We start from the raw sequence: 20,829 nt of genomic DNA on the forward strand, positions 1-20,829 counted from the left end.
AAAACTTAACCAGAAAAGGAGACAAGACTCATTGATGGGTGACCAAAAGCAGCAGGAGGAAGAGAGATGGAGAATTTTCAAGGAGACAAAGAAGTTTAATTACATAAAGAAAGGTGTTTTGATTTGACTGCTCTGTATTCCAGTTGTTCATTTGGGACATAATCACCTTTGATGGCCTGCACCAGGAGCTCCTATTCCATTAACAGAAGTGACAGAGAGGCCGACTATAGAATATAACGCATAAAAGAGAAACAATGTTGCTCATTAAGGAAGTACCTTGAGAGCATCTCAGTTACCAATATTCCTCTATGATTAATTGTAACAAAAGGAAATATTATTTTGGTCTGACCTGTTTGCTTTTCAGTTGTCTGAAACTGTCAGAATTATTTATACATAATTTTTTGTTTTGTTTTGTTTTGTTTGTGGATATGATGAGAATTCTTTCTCCATCCAAATCCTATTGTGGACTCTCGCATGTTTGCAATAGACATGACCTGACTTGGTAGCTACACTAGCTAGGTTTGTGTCATTATATTTTTCAATATAAAAAGAGTATACTAATGAGTTGATCAGTTGAGATTAAATAACAAATTGGCATTTAATCCAGTTGACTTGATCTTATAGCATAGTATGTGAGTAGGAAGAAGGCAAATGGGTGGGTTCGGGACTAATGGATAGATGGTTGGCAAAATATGACAGGTGATAGAACAATGGAGAAAGAGATTGAAGTATAGAAGCTACTCATGTTTGAATTGGTAAACCATATTGTCAAGACTGTGAAGAAAGGAAATTAAGGCTAGAGAAAAAAAAATGATTGACTGAAAGAACAGGGAGGATGGGGGCCATCTTTAGGAGAAGTAAAAAAATAGGGAGAAAGCAAAGGATTGGAAGTTTGGGCCAAAGACAGAAAATTTCACTTTTAAATCATAGAAGTGGAATAATAAAGTTAACTGGAAGATGAAATGTATAACCATCCCTGTGTATGGATAATGTTGAGGGAAAATTTAGGTCATAGGTGTTTAGGAAGTTGATGATTTAGGAAATAAGAATATCCAAGGAGACATTGACATACTTATTGAAATCTCCAAATATGAAGAAGACATATGAAGTGAGGTATTGAACTTTGTAAAATAGAAGGAAGATAACCTTTAATCCAGGAGGGAAGCATGACAAGGACTTAGACTGGCTGATAAAGATAGGAGAAAATGTAAGAGATGGAGAGGTTGTTAAGAGGTTGTTAACTTTGTGTGGGCCTGGCAATACATCGTTCAGTTCTGATAGAGAAATTTATATATAAAGATGATAGATAGCTAAAGTAAATATTAGCATGGTGTTATCAATACACACTAGAATTTAAAAGTTTTATTGCTTATAAACTAAAAGGGAACTAACATGAATTTTTCTTGCTGTGGACAGGAAATGTTTGATGTTATTCTGGATGAAAATCAGCTTGAGGATGCATGTGAACATTTGGCAGAATACCTTGAGGCATACTGGCGTGCTACACATACAACAAGTAGCACCCCCATGACACCCCTACTTGGAAGGAATTTGGGCTCCACAGCACTTTCACCATACCCCACTGCAATCTCTGGATTACAGGTACCTGATAATTTAGTTGCTTTTTTCAAGCATTTTCTCTACACCTTGTAGACCAATGATGGTGAACCTGAGGAGGAAAATACTCCATAGTAAAAATAAAATACATCATTTATTAAGAAACTACTTTGTACATAACAATGCTAGTCCTTGAAGGCAAATACAAAGTTTAGATCACTTCTTTACAGGTGAATTAAAAATCTCCATGTTTTAATATTTTTATTGATCTTTGATCTCATTATTATAACTCTCTCTATAATGACTTAAATCACAACCTAGTCACTCCTTTCCATTTTTTACATCTCTCAATCATATCCTTCCATAAATCTTCCATAAAGAATCCATACTAAACTGCTGTGAACATTTAATCTCTTGCTATTGCATGGGTACCAGTGGAATACACAGAGACTGTTGATTAGTACTCCATTATTCTTTCTATGTGATGAATTTTCTTCCTTTTCTAGGCCTAGTTTTCTCTAAAGTTATTCTTTATACTGTCCTGTGTAATTCTTCTTTAGTAATATGCTGCAGTTTACTTACTCTCACCATGTATTTTGCCACTATCCTTTGGGTTACTTACAATTTTAAAACTTGAGAGACTGTACTATTTCATGACTTGTCATCATATATACCACCATGAGAAGAATACTAATGTTAAAAAGATGGTCCATTATATCAGAAATAAGTTTGGAGTCATTAGAACCAATATACAGTTTCCCAATGGACTAAGTTGGTTGTCTATCTTTATTGGCTTCTCAAGATACATATTCTAATAGAAGTATGTTTATGGGCCATCTCTTCAATTAAATTCGTGTCAACAAATATTTATAAAATATCTACTCTGTGAAAGATATACCTGATGATGGAAAAGAAAGACAAAACTAAAACAATCCCTGATCTTAAGGAACTTACATTCCTCTAGAAGGATATAAAATATACCGAAATATATTAAAAGGAAATGAATAGTAACAATAGGTGGGAATTAGGGAAATCATTATGGAAGAGGTGGAAGATAAGCTAATACTTGAAGAAAAATGGCTTCTGAATCCAAATTCCTTTTATATTTTTTGTTTATCATGCTTTTTGTACATTTTCATTCATCATGGATACCTTTAATATAAATGTGGCTTTGTCTAATAAAGATTTCTTTTTAGAGAAAAGAAAATAGGCAATAGCTTCTAGTGAATATTTTTGATGACTTATTGAGGGGTAGTAATAAGTTCTGACATTTTCTAGGTGTTTGTTATTCTCCTCTTTCATATGTCTCAAGAAGCAATCTCTCTGCATTCTCCAAGTCATGCTGTATCTGTCACAGACCTTTCTTCATCTTTGTCTTTTTTAACATCTTTTCTATTTTCTCATGTAGTACAAGTTAAATAATGTATGAGAAGCCCTCTGTAAACTCAAAAGTGCTATACAGCTACTATTATCATCATCATTAATTTATAATAATTATTATTATTATCATTATCATTAATAATACTAGGGGCTCTTTGCAAGTATTTTTTCATGAGACCCATAATACAGAATGACCAAACGCTCCAAAAATATTTCTTGTTGCCTTTGGATGCACAATAAAACCAACTATATTTTTGTTGCCTTTTTTTCTCTCAAGAACTATGAGCCATCTTTACATTTATCTGCACTTATTTTTGTTTTCTGTTTCATTTATATTAAGAACATCAAGATTGGTACAACTCAGTTCCTTCAATAAAGTGTTTACTCTTTAGTCAAGAGGCAGTTCAATGGAAATTATTAGACTTGTAGTCAAGAATCCTGTTTGCTTATTTGTCTGACTCAAGGCAAATCATTAAATCTCTAAGCCACAGTTTATGAAACTATAAAATGAATGGTTTGGGTTCCCTTCTAGCTTGAATATTTAGTCTAAAAATTGTTTGATCCTTTGTATCTCCTACTTTCCTCCCCCCATCATTTACCTACTATTACTGGAGAAGTTGAAGGAAGCTTATGCAACTGAGTCATTGTGTGTTTTTCTTTGTTTGGGGGTAGTCATAATAGCCAAATAATTCATCATTAAGGGATTATCTTTCCAGTACTGGATTACAGGAATCAGAAAAGTAAAAGCAGGCCTTCTGTCATTAATAACTCTGTGTACTGGGGCAAGTCACTTAATCTCTGTCTGCCTCAGTTTCCTCATCTGGAAAGTAAGGATGGTCATGATAGTATCACAGGATTTTTGTAATGATTAAATAAGATATTATTTGGAGAGCACCTAGCACAGTGTCTGGCATGGAGTAGGTGCTATTATAAATGATAACTATGTTATTGTCATCATCATCATTGAATTCTTCCATACTTAGCTTGTTTTATCCCTGGAAAGCAGAAATAGGTTGTTGCCAGAATTATTCTGAAGCTTTTCCAAACTAGTAGTGTCTGCCAGAGTTTATGCTTTGCTGGCATGACCATGGCCACTTGTAGACCATGATGAAACAAAGAACCTAGGCCTTTGTCCAAGTCTATATTTACATAGCTAAACTCTCCTGGGAACTCCTAGCTGACCACTTAAAATATCTGCTGGACAGGGGCTGTACAATCTCAGTATTCCACCAGGATCATAGCTCCATCATCAAAAACCTCCCAGCAACCCTTAGGCCATTGAGTGGGGCAGGTTCTCGTGGCAAGCTGGTCTTTGGTTCTGCTGCAGGCATGATGGGGTAGCCAGGGATGCCAGGGATCAGAGAAGGGCCAGAACCAGCTCTGGATATCCTCCTAGAACTGACCAATCCTGATGAGCTGCTATCCTATCTGATTCCCCACCACTAGTAATGATGACTTGCTGTTCCTCTTCAAGAACAACTGACCCTTGATTTCATTTGGATCCCAGCTCAGACTGAGATCTACTCATTGGTCTCAGAACTGCCATGTTCACTCATTATTGTCTCACAGTCCTTGCATACTCACCACTATTCTCCCTTGTTCAGAAGAGCGAAACTAAGGAGTTTTAGCTAATTATATATCATTTTCATCCAACCAAAGCCACTTCTGTAGGTGGTCAGATTTAGTAACCACACACATTGTGGCTGACCACTTCAGTTCATTCTACTTCTTCCTCTTAGCTGTTCTGGTGGTTATTTCCGTGGAAGCCCCTTTCCTTCAGCTCTCTGCTGGCACCAGAACTGAGGCTCCCTTTATTTGGGCCTGATGTATTCCTTATATTTTCCTACTGCACAGGCCATTCACAGTATCCTTACAGAAGCCTTCTCCAATCCTCTCCTGACTAGTACCAGCCCTCCATCTGACATTGGCTTTGACCCTTCTGTTTTATCTTTTTCATGAATGTGATAGAGTTGGAGGAGAAGTTGAGCATAGTTTGTGGTGTTCTGGGCCTATGGACTCTGGGAGAGTCCTGGGTTTTTACTTCCTAGTTCATTGATGAAGTCCTACTAATTCATTGTTAGTAGTCATTACATATGTAGACCTAAAAAGCTACAGAAAACCTTGCTACCCTTAATTGGGTACCAAAGAGCTGTCTTGTAGACTGGTTCTTTCCTTGTCTATCTGTGGCACCCATGTTCTTTTTCCCCACATTAAGCCAAATACAAGAGGCTGTGTAGGTTAGGATTGAAGGGGAGGGATGTGCTTAGTTGCAAAACATAAAATGTACTTATTATAGAAACACTAAAATCAGGGTTGGGGGGAAAGGGAAAAAAGTTATTTAAAGGGAAAAAATAAAAAATAAAATGTGTTGGACAGCTCCACTTAAATGTCTTTACCTCAAACTTAATTATGTTCAAAATTGAATTCATCATCTTTCTTCCCTAAATTTACTCTCCCTCCAACTTCCCTCTCTCATTTGGACTTTCTCTAGTCACCTACCTTTATATCTTTGGAATTATTCTTAGTGTTTTCTTGAACTTGGCAATTAGAAGATTATTAGTGACCTTTTTAAGGAATATTTTCAATAGAATGATAGGGTTAAAATTTTTATCCAAAGAGATAAGCAAAAAAGTGTGTATTAAAGAATTAAAGGGGGGGAAACTTGGTGGCACAGTGGATAGAGCACCAGCCCTGAAATCAGGAGAATCTGAGTTCAAATCTGGCCTCAGACACTTAACACATCCTAGCTGTGTGACCCCAGGCAAGTCACTTAACCTAATTGCCTCGAAAAATAAATAAATGAAGAATTAATGGAGTCAGGATCAAAAGTCAACTTTTAGAACATTACTTCTATCTAGCTATACGATGAAGTTTTTTTTTCCTTTGACACATTCTGTTCTCCTTTCAGTATTCTCTTCCATGTGCCTTATATCTTAATGTTTTAGGGGAAAGACCTAACATGTTGGGTAAAATATAATAATGTACTATCTTAATAATCAATATTCTAATGTCTCTGTGATCTCACTATTATAGAAGTTCTCTCCAGAGAGGCTGATCACAGACTATTCATGCCTACTCAGTTCCCATAAGTTTACTACCAGGGATCCACCCAACATTCTGCTCCTGTTATCATAAAGATTCAGTGGAGCAAACAAACCACCCAGCAGCTGTCCCTGCCTACATGATATTTGCCTTCTTTTAAAAAACTATCCATTTCTTTTATAAGATTCTTTACACTGATCCTTCCACAGAGTTCATTATTTATAGTATTAGGCGATGAAGCCTGCTGACACTCTATTACCTTTGATGTAATAGTCAATTTTGTGATATTTCTTGAAAGACATACCAACTGGGATAAACTTCTTCGTGTATACTTTCTTTTTTATTATTTGACAAGCCATAAAATAGGGAGATGTGATTACCAAAAGTATTTACATGGGAGAGATCTAGCATTTAATGACCTCAAATTTCTACTGAAATGAATATCCACATTTTAAATATCAATATTCTTCTGATGCATGGCTAAAATTCATAGTTATAGTACATAATACTTGTGTGCAATTAAAATTCTATTATTCTTCCAAATCCCTAAGAAGTGAGTCTAATGTTTTAAATGGTGGATGTTTCAAATGCATTTGGGAATAGACTGGCATTTTGGCAGCCCTCAAATGGCAGTTATTATATAGGGAGTGAGCAGGATCTCCCATTATGCTTTTTAGTACAGAATCCAGACATGGTTGAATTTGTAGCTTATGTTTCTAGGCATTTTTTCAAGTGTGCAAGTATAGCTCCTATACACATACTGCCTTGCATAGGACCCAGCCTTAGTCAGTAACCATAGAACTTCTCCAAGAAGGAATGTGGAGATGGATAAAAATGAGAATTTTTTTCTCCTCCGCTGTTCTTTTGTATGCATTATACTATGTTCAGACTCAGACATGGAGAATCAGAGTAATTATGCTACCAAATGAATGTTGCCTTTGCTGAATTAATTATTATTTACTTCTTATCCAGCAGCTGCAGGAATGTAAAGACCCCCTCCCCCAGCTAACTGACTGTGAGGAATATGTAGTCAATAGAACCTTCTTACATCATGACTAGTTTTGTTTTAATGGGTTATAATGATAGTCATAATTGTAGATCATGTGGAGTTAACTCTGAGATAAATGGCACTCTCTGAAATGCTATTATAGTTACATTACTATGCTACAAAATTGCATTTTTATGAGTGGAAAAAGTACCATATGAATGAATAGCATCAGGGGATGGAAAAGAACATATTATAAGGTAGATAGAATATGTCTACTAACTCATGTCTTGGTTTCACATACTGTAGAGCTAATTTGGATATAGCAATTCCATTGTCTTGTTTAAATGAGTTCTGAGGAACACACTGAAGAATTTAAAATAGATTTATTAAGAGATATATTTCTATAACATATATATAGAAGTTCAGTTATTATGAATATGACACTGCTGGTATATCATTAGAACATTTATTTAATGTTTGTTTTCTCATCCTGGTAATGAGTTCTCACTGAGCCATTTGTATCACTGTCTGTTTTGGCTTATGACCATTGGCATATATTTGCTAGACTACTGATTAGGGTCAAGGGTACAATATGTTATTTATATCTCTGAAATAGCTTTCTCTTTTGTAAAGTAAAAATCCTGTAGAAAAAAGAGAAACCTAGGACCTATCTCATTAGGATATGGCTCTTACTAAGATAACTAACTTAAGCAGGTGGATACTATATGCACACAATATGTATACACAAAAACTCAGGTGACCATGCTGGAAAGTGTGGGTCGATGTAAATGGAAGTTTTGAACTTGAAGTTCTTAAGAATTCTTATAAATTAGAAATATAAGTTTGTTGTTTTTTACTCATGCATCTGTAAGTGGGACAATTCAATCTCAAAATTTCTTCTATCCTACTGTTGGAAAATTGTAATATAATTATAACTTTCTATTGAGCTCTATCATATTTGGCATTCAGTACTGAAGAGGACATGAGAGGTTTGGGAGGAAAGGATAAATATATTTTTTAATTTTAATAGTTTTTATTTACCAGATATGTGCATGGGTAATTTTATAACATTGACAGTTGCCAAACCTTTTGTTCTAATTTCCCCCCCCCCCCAGATGGCAGGTTGACCAATACATGTTAAATATATTAAAGTATAAATTAAATACAATATATGTATACATGTCCAAACAGTTGTTTTGCTGTACAAAAAGAATTGGACTTTGAAATAGTGTACATTTAGCCTGTGAAGGAAATCCAAAATGCAGGTGGACAAAAATAGAGGGACTGGGAATTCTACGTAATGGCTCATAATCATCTCCTAGAGTTCTTTTGCTGGTTGTAGCTGGTTTAGTTCATTACTGCTCTGAACTTTGGTTCATCTCATTGTTGAAAATGGCCACATCCATCAGAATTGATCATCATAGAGTATTGTTGTTGAAGTATACAATGATCTCTTGGTCCTGCTCATTTCACTCAGCATCAGTTCATGCAAGTCTCCCCAGATCTTTCTGAAACCATGCTGTTGGTCATATCTTACAGAACAATAATATTCCATAATATTCATATACCATAATTTATTCAGCCAATCTCCAATTGACGGGCATCCACATAGTTTCCAGTTTCTGGCCACCACAAAGAGGGCTGCCACAAACATTCTTGCACATACAGGTCCCAGAAAGGATAAATATTAAACCTGAGTCCAACAATAAAAAATACAAAGAAAAATTCTAAAACCAAGAATTAATGCCACTCTGAATTAAGAGGGAAGATTATAGTAGTGAGAATCAGCATATTATAGCAAAGGGTATTGAAAAAGAGCATAGAACAAGGAGAAAAGTTTAAATGTTAGACCTAAGGGGGATCTTACAGTGAAGTTTAGGACTTCATTAATGATAGATAATTTCCTTTCTCAGCTTTCACTTGGCTGTACAATCTTGGCCTGTGGTTCACTATAGACAAAATACTTTTAACTATGTTGATGGTAGGAAAATGAAAACAAGCTTCCCTGTATACCAGATCTTGACTGTAAACCTGACCCTAAACCAATATCTCTATTTTGCATTATTAATGACCTAAGATAATTTCTGGCTTTAATTTTAGCTTTCCTGTTTATACTTTTTTTACACTGAGATTTTCTCACTCTTAAGCCCTCTTTACTAATCTCCATAGCTTTATTGAGATTAATTTTCCACAGAGCTTGAGGTAATATCTTATGAATACTATAGGAACCATTGTAACATGAGAAAATATTGAGTAATAAGTTTAATCAGTCAAATAGATTATGTTATTTCTATTAGTTTTTACATGAAAATGTAGATTATTACAAATTTATTAAGAAAGCAAGAGCTGATTTCATCAACAGATTTGCTAATTATTTGTTTCAGCCTTGACTTTGCAATTCTTTGAAATGCTTTTAAAGGAAGTTTTATATATATATGTATATATATATATATATATATATATATATATATATATATATATATATATATATATATATATATATATATATATATATATAATGTTGTAGCATAAAATCAAATAAAAAGAAGACTTTAGGAACAATCTAAATTATAATTTTTAAAGACTATTATGATATTTCAATGGCTCTGTGATTTCACTGATGTGAGAATTTCCTTCTATCACATCATTATAACATATCAGGAAAAATATGTGTTAAAAAAATATGGTTCTTTGTGTCAGAAAGAAGCTTGGGATCATTAAATGTAATACACACTTACTTTTCCTCAAAGCAAGACTGAATTCCTTTTTTTCTGTTCAGTTCTCAGCCAAGTTCATTGTCCATCTCCTGTGTATATCTAAAATATACATGATTGGGGGCAGCTAGGTGGCTCAGTGGATAGAGTACCAGCCTTGAATTCAGGAGGACCCGAGTTCAAATTTGGTCTCAGACACTTAACACTTCCTAGCTGTGTGACCCTGGGCAAGTCACTTAACCCCAGCGGAGGGGGGGGGGGGGATTTAAATATACATGGTAATAGATCATACGATTGTATATCATAGTCTGAATAATAGACATTTTTCATTTTGTCAATTTGTCCCATGGATAGAGTTAAGCTAAACCCTTTGTGAGTGTTTATGGGCCTAATTTAGGTGGTCCTATAGTGTTCTAAAATTTGATGCAGTCAGAGTATTTGGAGTAGTTCATTCTATATAAAGTAATTCTTCCATTTGGATTCTTTGCTAAACATTTTTCCATGAAATTAGAGGCCAAGTTTAGAAAGCATATATATTCTGGTTTTATTCTTCATTTGGAATTAATAATTAATCAGAGGATCATTGAATAGTTATTCTTATTGTTTCATATTTCAATGAAATTTGGAACATTTTAATTGTATACCTTAAAGAAGCTTAAAGATAGCAATTTACTATTGAATCAAATATTTTAAGTAGATAACAACTAATAAAGAAAATTGGATTTTGTATTCTCTGAACTTTTTAGTCAATTATCTGCTTGAAAAGATGTGGTCAGCTAAAAAGATGTGGAATGTGTTTGTTAATGCCTCACTATTCCTTTTTCATATCTTCATCAAGGATTTTCTTGAAGAATGCATAGATTGTTCCCACAGGATATTGCAGTTATGGAAAAATAGACTTATGGATCAATATTTATTGATATCTTATTGGTCATCTTTTTTTTTTTTTCTCTCAGTAGTACTTTTTTTTTTTTTTTTTTTTTTTTTTTGCTAAGGCATTTGGAATTAACTGATTTGCCCAGAGTCAGACAGCTAGGAAGTGTTAAGTGTCTGAGATCAGAGTTGAACCCAGGTCCTCTTGACTTCAGGGTTGGTGCTCTATCCACTGTCTCACCTAGCTGCCCCAGTATTTTATTTTTCCAAATATGTGTAAAAGTAGTTTTCAACATTCATTTTGGTAAAATTTTTTGTGTTCCAATTTTTTCTCTGTCCCTTATTTTCCCTTCCTCAAGACAGCCAGCAATCTGATATAGGTTAAACATGTACAATTCTAAACATATTTCCATATTTGTCATGTTGTGCAAGAAAAATGAGACCAAAAGGAGGGAAAAACACAAGAAAGAAAAGTCAAACAAACAAAAATGTTTTAAAATTCTATGTTTCGATCCACATTTAATCTCCATGGTTCTATCTCTTCTTGAGGGTGGCATTTTACATCCCCAGAATTGTCATGGATTACTGCATTGCTAAGAAGAGCTAAGTCTGTCAGCTTATCATCATATAATCTTGATGTTATATACAATGTTCTCCTTGTTTTGTTCACTTTACTCAGCATCAGTCATCAGTTCACATAAGTCTTTCCAGGCTTTTTTTTTTTTTTTTTTTTTTTTAATAAGCCTGCTCATTTCTTCTAGAACAAAAATGTTCCATTACATTTATATACCATAACTTATTCAGCCATTCCCCAATTGATGGGCATTCATTCAATTTCTAGTTCCTTGCCATTACAAGAAGGGCTGCTACTAACATTTTTGCACATATGGGTCCTTTTCCCTTTTTTTATGATCTTTTTGAGATGCAGACCCAGTAGTGACCCTGATGGATCAAAGATATGCACAGTTTTATAGCTCTTTGGGCATAATTTGGATACCTTTTCTTAATTTTTTTTTCTTTTATACATTTGGTATCCTCTCATATATCTTGAGAATTGATCTTATCTTTTAAAGTCTTCAGAATTTCATTGCTTCTAACATGGACTTTTTCTATGTATAACTTCATCTAATTTGACTGTTCTTTGTTTTCTTCAGGACCATTTCTACTTCCTCAAAGAATATACTTGGGGTTTATGATATTAGAATCGAATACAATGGTTCATTTCTTCTTGATGGAGGAAAAGTTAGTTGTAAAAGCTTTGACATTTCTTTTTTTTTTTTTTTGGTCTGTTGTCCTTTCAATTTCAATTATAAATGGTTTTAAGATGATCTGGCCCTACTGATTCCTAAATTTTTTCATCTCTACTATTTCTCAGTTCTGTTCATCTTCTCTGTAAGATGTTATAACTTCATATGAAGTTAGTTGTCATATCTCTTGATTTGATAAAGATAAAATTTCTATTTGCTAAGGTGATTTCTGTTGGGTTTTGAGGGGGAAACGAGGGAGATGCCACTGCATTATGTCAATTGATTTATAACAATTAAGCTTGCTTTGGAAATAGAGATCATCTGTTCTGCTCTGTTCTTTTATCCATTCCAGAATTTTCAATGTCATTAGCTTATTTAAATAAACCTAATTGAAATTCTTGCAATTATATGCATGTATTTTCTAAGTTTATTTAATCTTTTAATTTAATATTATTTTTGCTTTAGCAACTCAACAATCTGAACATACAGAGTTGTTTCCTATTTGTTGAAACATCACTTAATGATTTTACTTAGAATTTACATTACCTAGTGCCTCATGATTCTTTTCTTGAAAAGTATATTTATGATGTATAGATGAGAGGTTTTTGAATACTTCCTAAGATTTTGGCCACTTTCATGCCTTAATTCTGAATCACATTTTCAAAAACATTTTTGCTATCATGTATTTTGTTCAATTGAAGCACTTTACTTAGTTTTTTTTTTTTTTTAGTAGAATTTCTCTAAATTCCTCATCCTTTACAACGTGTTAGGATGTAAGCTTCAATTCCTTTCACAGTAGTAGTTTTCCAGATACTCCTCACAGACATCTACAGTATAAAATAACCAGGTCTCCCATAAAATTGTGTTTCTCTATAATTGTATATTGCCTTTGGATGAATGAACGAACCAACTGTGTTTACTCCCTTTTGTGGAAAAAACAAACAATTTTTCAAAGAGATCTTAGAAGCCATCCTTCCATGTATCTGTAATTCTCTTTTGTGTTTTCATTGATAGTATGAATATTAAAATTAAAATGATTTAATTGTTCAAGTACAATGTCAACTAGGTGATCTTTGGACAAAAATACTATATTAAAATATAAATAGTTAATACTTATAGAAAGTTATAAAAACAAATCCACCACTGCGGTTCTTAATACCCTTTGTCTTTTCCTCCTTTCCATTGTCACTTCAAAACAGAAGTGGACCAACACAGTACTGAGGGTTATTATTCATTTTTCTTTGTTTCATTGTTTTTTTTATTAACTAGTGATTAATCTAATAGTGATTAGCCTTTCCATACTTGGCTAATATAGCCATTGGAGAGCAAACATTGTCTGTGTCTGAAACTGTACCAAAATCTTAACTACATGGTAGAATCTACCAGAAGTTTTACTACACAAACATAGTTTTTGAAAGCCTGGGGTTGTTTGTATGTCATAATGAGATTTAATACTCAAGTGAGATAGGGATCTCACACATCATACAGAGATGTGTGGACATCTAATTTTGGGTCGTGTCTTCTTTACTCCATCCTGTTTTCACACTGAGAAGTATAGCTTTACAGATAAAGATCACCATCATGTGTCTATGCTCAGATTCTCTCAAAATCTGAGATATAACTTTGTTGAGAAGAAATCCCTCTCCCTACCAGAGCTCTTAGCTTTCAATGAATTTCTTTTTTTATAATTCAGCCACTGACAATAATGTCACTTTTAGATCTTAATCATCATAAATATATATTAAGAAAATACATAAATAATCAAAATTTACACATGAAACTAGGTCACAATGTCCTATCATGAAAACCCATATGTTTGGATGACACACTGTTGTATAGAAAGCTTTGATGTTATTGTTTTATTCAGAGATATCTGTATCACCCAAAACTCTGTTAACAGCTCATCTGCTGGTTCACACTGCTTTTCATTTGGGCAAATCATCCTCTCTTTTGTACTCAATGTAGTGTTTGTAAGTTCTTTCAACTTATAATGACATTTTTTTCCTTTGCAAGGCAATTGGAGTTAAGTGACTTGCCTATATAAGTATTAAGTGTTTGAGGCTGGATTTGAACTCAGGTCTTCCTGACTTCAGGGCAAATGCTCTATCCACTGCATCATCTGTCTCTTACAATCACTCTTAAAAATGCATTCAGAAAACTTTAACTCAAAAAAAATTTTTTTTTTCCTTTTAACCAGAGAACTATACATCTCATCTGAGTGCCTATCTTTGGCTTATACAGAGCAGATTAGACCAGACTGGACACTGAATTGTCCAATCAGAATAGAGATTACAGCAAATGGTTCGGGTTGACTCTCTCAGCAAAGTAAACAAACCTACTTAACTTTTTACTAACTAGGTTCTTCATGGTCCAATTAAATCTCAACATTAGCAAAGCAATTGCAAAATCTGTTTTTCCTATTTCTGCTTTTTCCTCTTAAGATGGATGAGAAGGAGCAGAAGCAAAGGGAAACATATACTTCTCATAGTCTTCAATTCTATAAGGTTTATGAGGTGATGAGCCATATCTGGAATGAAAGCTCTTGTCAATGTGGCCAATTAATTACAAATCAGAAAGCAAAAAGTCTTCTGTCACCAAATAGCTGTTAATATCTTTAAACACAGCTCTATTATTGATGCTTTTCTGAATCTTCATTGATTTGCCAATCATCTGCTTCCAAGTTCTTTTTTCAGCCATACTTTCAGCTTTTAACTCTGAACTCCTATGTCTTTCAGTAGTTTAAATGATAACCTCTGGGCACTTGATAGTTTACCTTTCATTTAAATAGTAACACCTATTTCCTTTTAAAAAATCAACACAATTTAATCATACTTCAGTCTCCAAATAGTTATACAGCTATAAATTCATAAGATGTTCCTCCATTTCATTTTGTGTCTTTAAAATTCTTTCTTCATACTCACATTTTAAAATTTTTAATAAATAAAATCTCTTTAAAACTCTTCACTAATCTATTCACCTTCTACCTTTTACAGGGTTGTCATTATATGTATTTCAGAATTCATTTTCAGTCCAAAATTGATCAAATTCCATCTGAAAACTTTCTTTAAATATGAACAATTTTTAATTAAACCAAACTTCTTTTCCTATTTCATTTTTGTAATTGTTGTTGAGTGTTTCCAGTTGTGTCCCATTCTTTCTGACCCCATTTAGGGTTTTCTTGACTAAAGATAGTGGAGTGATTTACTGTTTCCTTCTCTAGCTTATTTTACAGATGAGGCATCAAAATGTTCATCTACAACAGAGATAATGTCTTAGATCATGCACCAGCTGATAAAACTCTTTATGCTAAAATATTTTTGTACCCTTCCCAGCACTATACTTGTCTATGTGAATAGGTCCTTAAAATAACAATACAGAAATATAGTAGGGATTTTGCATAAATTAATTATATTTTCATTAAAATAAGATAAAAGAATTGAAGTGAAATACATAGTTATTAAGAGTGAGACAAATTTAAAAGTCATAGAATGTCAGTACTAAAAAGCATTTTAACATTTATCTAGTCCAGCTTTTAGAAGTGAGACAAATTTAAAAGAGTCCAGATGCTATTCAAGATCTGACCAGGTGTATGTCCCAAATAATGGGCAAGAAGATTCAGGTAAGAAATATCAAGAATAGAGCAAAAAGGAAGCATTTGTTTATCAACTCCAAGCAAAAGAGAGCACTGGGAATATCAGGGAACAGAAAATTTAATAGGAATGGGATAAATTCTGGAAAGCAGACAAAGTAGAGTTATGCTTTGACTAACCAAGGACTGATGGGAGTAGTGATCTACTTTTCAAACATGCTTTGATGCAGGGTCAGTAATGGAAGGGAAGAAAGAAAAAGTACTGATATCTATAGGTGTAAATTTTGACTATTTATGTATTTTCTTAATATATATTTATAATGATTAAGATCTAAAAGTGACATTATTGTCAGTGGCTGAATTATAAAAAAAGAAGTATTCATTGAAAGCTAAGAGCTCTGATAGTCAGGGAGAGGGATTTCTTCTTAACAAAGTTATATCTCAGACTCCGTCCTATGGTCAAAGCAGGAATAATATAATAAATAGTTACGTGAATTTTAAGTAATTTCTCTGTAGTGAAATAATAATTTTTTTACAAGAACTCAAAATATTTTTGTATATTTTAATTCTTTTCAACACAACTTTCAATTATGTATATATATATATATATATATATATACATATATATATATATATACACACACACACATACATATCGCATGTTTAAGATGTAGAGTAATAATCCAGTTCTTTTCAATGAATACCTGATATCCTTATGATTTGTGCCCCAAATATAAAGGACCAGATATTTTAAGTGTGTGACTTGACCTAACTTACTTTTAAAGCTTTAGATCCTATTCACTAACAAAATACCAGGCACTTTTTTTTGTACTCATGAAGCTTCTGATCTGAGGAATGAGAAAAATTAGAAAGTCAACAACAACAACAACAAAATTCGGTTCTGCACATATAAATTGTATCTAGGATATACTATAACATGTTTAATATGTATGGGAATGCCTGCCATCTAGGGGAGGGGGTGGAGGGAAGGAGAGGAAAAATTCGGAACAGAAGGAAGTACAAGGGATAATGTTGTAAAAAATTACCTATGCATATGTACTGTCAAAAAATATTATAATTATAAAATTAATTTTAAAAATTTTAAATTAAAAAATTTAAAAAAAGAATTAGAAAATCTATATTAAAATGAAGGTTGAACTAGAAGGGATGGTGCAGATTCTAAAAGTCAGAAAAACAATAGCTCCCATGACAACTTAAAATTCAAACAGCATCTTGACAGCATCTTATAAGTGAATGAAAGTTTTAATCTCTTTGCTTTGTTCAGCAAAGTATGTGACAATAGATTATGGGAGCTCAAACTTTAACTCTTCTCCCCTAATTTTGTACTCAAAAAGCATATTTTTGTCCCTATCCCTCCCCTAATACACCATGATATTTGCTATCCTTTTAATATTTTCTTATGCATAACCCTTCAGAAATTGAATTTTAGGTAAACTTAACATGCAGCATTTTCCAAAATAAATTTAATATCTGTATGCAAAAAGGCATATAAATACCTATTATACAAAGTTATTCCAATAAATTTAAAAAGATCTTTACAAAGGGATAATGATGGATAGTAAGTTAGTTGATATCTCTAGGAATCTTGACTGACAAAGCAATTATACTGAGGAAAGAAGCAAGAACCATATAGCTTCTCAAATGTGCTGAATAATTGGGCTGAAGAGAAACTAGAACACTATTTTATCAACTAATATTCTAAGGAACTCTTAAAAAAGAAAGTTTTTCTTAGTATTGTTTATTAGTTATTAGATCTGATTTTAAATAATAAAAATGTTTTGGACATCTGTCCCAATGAAGTGGTTTTTGTTTTTGTTTTTTGTTTTTTTTTTTTTCATTTAGAGGAAATATGAAACTGTTCTAAGAGTCTACTTGATCTAGTGTATATTTCAAGAAACTAGGCTTTTAGCATCTTATAATAGTCCATATGAATATTGTTACTGTGCTACACATTGACATTTTGAAGGTTCATAAAGGTGAAATTAAGTTGACTTTCTTTAATCAATGAATTATCTGATGTTTTTAGAGCCAGCGCATGAGGCACAGCAACCACTCTACTGAGAACTCTCCAATTGAAAGACGAAGTCTGATGGCCTCTGATGAAAATTATCACAATGAAAGGGCCCGGAAGAGTAGAAACCGCTTGTCTTCCAGTTCCCAACACAGCCGAGATCATTATCCTCTTGTGGAAGAAGAGTACTCTGACTCATATCAGGACACTTATAAACCCCATAGGAATCGAGGATCACCTGGGGGATATAGCCATGATTCTCGACATAGGCTTTGAGTTTGAGAACATGTGGGGGGTGGGGGGAGAATAGTATTCATCAGTTGACAATTTGCCATAACATAACTAGGACAAACTAATCATCTTAACTTGGCAGGTCAAGCACAGTGTTTGCTGTGTTTATCAGCTGCTGTCATTTGATGGTAGGTAAAGGGCAAAAAAAAAAAAAAAAAAAGTACATCAAGCCCTAATGTTAGAGGGAAATTAGATGCCCAATCATATAGTTGTTGTTTTTTTTTTTTTGTTGTTGTTGTTGTTTTTTTAATGTAACATTATAACTATCTTTTTTTAAATGTAACATTATAACTACCTTTTTCTTCATTAGGTGTTAGACACATCAGTTTGTAATTTAGGGTACTTATCAAGGCACATATAAAATAATTTCCTGTGCTGGAAATTCCAAATGACCAGTTCCAGTTGGAACCAATTTATAAACCAATTCCTGTTGGAATTTGGGAGAATTGACTAGAAAGTCTACTTGAGCATGTTGCAATCAATTGAAAATTAAAAAAAAAAAAAAAAAAAAAAAAAAAAGCTAATGAATAACAAAACCACAGTGTTCAATACAAGCCAAAAAATAGCTACAGTATTTGTTTGCTGGGAGCTAATTTACACTTAAAGTTGAAATACATAAACATTTTATTATGTGTTAACATTTCCTGAATGGCTTTTTCAGATTTAACCAAATATAAAATGTTGATAGTGCCAAAAATCTCATATTAATACAGCAATTACACAGTATTTAATTTTTTGTTTTGTTTTGTTTTCCTGGCATGGCTGTTGCCATCAAAGTATTTTTCTTTATGTTTAGTCACTACTGTAATTTCTATAGAAGTTGGCAAAAACTGGTATTTTTACAGCAGTGGGAAAGAGAATGGCATTAACAAAACAAAGTATTACTGATATTGTGAAATATAAGATGGAGTGTTGTCCTCCCTTTGATCAATCTGAGCACAAATACACATGCCCAGGAATATAATGTGAGCTAGGAAAAAATGTGACATTCTCTCATTTGCACTTTCTTCTAGGTGGGAATTGATCCATTCCAGTAATCACAAACATAAAGTCAGTACTTACCTGCCAGCACAATTGAGTACCTTTCCACTGCATCATCTAGTCTGTCTTTGAATGTCTGATTGTCCCAGCCCTATATAAATATTCTTCATAACCACATTCAGAAGGATTTTTTAAAGTAGTCACTTTCAATTTTGATATTGAAAGCAGTGTTTATATAAAATGATGCTAGTAATAAATTTTTTGAAATGAATGATCAGATCAAAGAGCTTGCAATAAAAAAAAAAAAACAGAATCAGAAATACCTGCTCACTAAAATGATAATGCTGACATTTTTAATGCACAGAATTATATTATGAAGAATTTGGAAATGATGCTGCCTTATTTCTAAAGAGCACTCCTTTTCACCTACTGAGACTTCACAATTTTTCCAGTGGATATACATTTATGTAATTGGGGACCTTGTGTCTTACATTATCAAAGAAGCCTTAGATCCAGTATGATCCAAGAAATTATTGGAACCGACCATTTTATACAACACACCAATGTCTATAAAACAAAGAATTATTTCTAAAAGTCCAAAATGCATGTGTTTTCTAAAAGCCTGACAGGACCAGGCGTAAAAAAGTCCTTTTATACTGGTTCATGTCATGAAACCTATTTTTGAAAAATGACAATTATTAATTTTATATTATCTTATTTTCTTCCCCAAGCATCTTAATATTTAACCTCTCAAGGCCCATACCAATTAAATAATTTTCCTGACCAAGATAAAATCTTACATTTTCTGGATCACTTACAAAGATTTTGACCTCCTTTACAATTCTGCTCTCTGTGTTCTTCCCCATCTTCCTTTCTCCTCTTGTTCACTGTGCACATTTCATAATGATCATGATTAGCTTATAATAAATAAGGATAACTATTAATCATTTAATTCAGTTAAGTCAGTTGATACAACTCAAAAATGGTGGTCAGTAAAAAAATATTAACAAATGCAGCACTGACTTTTAGGGTTGTTTTGCCATCTCTAGAGAATATCCAGATGATTAGGACCATCAGTAAAGATACTCAAAAGAGCTGCATCCATTATTGAACAAAGAATAATGTGACATATTTTTCACTTTAATTCAGAGCATAGAAGAATATTGTCCAATAATTTAAAATATTTATCACATGTACAGCAATTTGCATGAGAAAGAAAACACTAGGCAAAACATTTTTCTATAAGCTTTACCAGTTTTGTTGTGTGCATTAAAGTATTACTTGCAAAAAGTACATTGAGATGTATAACTCTAGACTAGACAGCTATTCAGCTTTATCATGTAGTAGAATTAGCTATCTGATCATTTAGCTGCTTGAAGATATGTACATTTTATGGCAGGTAGCTACAACAGCATTTACATATATTTTTAGACAAACAAGATGACTATATTATTTCCAATTTTTAAAAAGTACTTTATTTTCAAAACCTCTTAAGTCTTTTAAGTCTTCTTCCATGTTATGCTAATAAAGAGGTCTATTCAATCATTATATGTGCACAAAATCAATCATTGTGTCAAGTACTTTTGCTTTCCATTCTTAACCTGAAGTGAACAATTTTGGAAAGGGTATCATGTATAACATTGAATAATCCTGTTTAAATACTTTCTTTAATTTGCCATATCTGTCTCCCTTTGCTTTGTGTATATGAAGCATTTAATCTCCAAACGAACAACAGGCCAGTTTTCAAACTTCAATGATTTTGTGTAAAAATGGCATTCAACTGACCTTAGACAATGAAATGAATCATTTCTGAAAAACATTATCATGCACTTAAAAAAAAAAAAAAAGTTCAAACACCTTGTTATTGCTTAATTTGAAGAGTTTATTTTAAAAAGTTAACATTTCAATAAGCAGGAAAAATAATAAGCACTACAATGTTTGGGGGCCATTTTTAACCCATTATTTAGAGTTATAATATATATTAGAACTTCTACAATGTCAGCCAGCTGTCTTGTGATATATATTATGCAATGGTTTCATGTGACATTGTGGAGTTAATGTAGTCCTGACTGAATAGAAATAATGCCAATTTGCCAATTCTAATGTTTGACTTTTAATGGTTATAATATGACTAT

General features: G+C 33.0%; 1 protein-coding gene across 7 annotated transcripts in view; it reads left to right on the forward strand.

Moving 5' to 3' along the window:
• CACNB4 (calcium voltage-gated channel auxiliary subunit beta 4) overlaps positions 1 to 20,550 on the forward strand; it is a 341,773-nt gene extending 321,223 nt beyond the window's left edge. For all 7 annotated transcript variants that reach the window (XM_074303449.1, XM_074303451.1, XM_074303452.1 and 4 more), the window contains 2 exons: positions 1,417 to 1,602; positions 17,438 to 20,550. In XM_074303449.1, coding sequence (XP_074159550.1) covers positions 1,417 to 1,602; positions 17,438 to 17,698 — 447 coding nt within the window. In that variant the 3' untranslated portion in view covers positions 17,699 to 20,550. The remainder of the gene's footprint in view (positions 1 to 1,416; positions 1,603 to 17,437) is intronic.
• Positions 20,551 to 20,829: the final 279 nt, after the last annotated feature.

Source organism: Sminthopsis crassicaudata, chromosome 3 (genome assembly GCF_048593235.1).
Source record: "Sminthopsis crassicaudata isolate SCR6 chromosome 3, ASM4859323v1, whole genome shotgun sequence".
Lineage (NCBI taxonomy): Eukaryota > Metazoa > Chordata > Mammalia > Dasyuromorphia > Dasyuridae > Sminthopsis > Sminthopsis crassicaudata.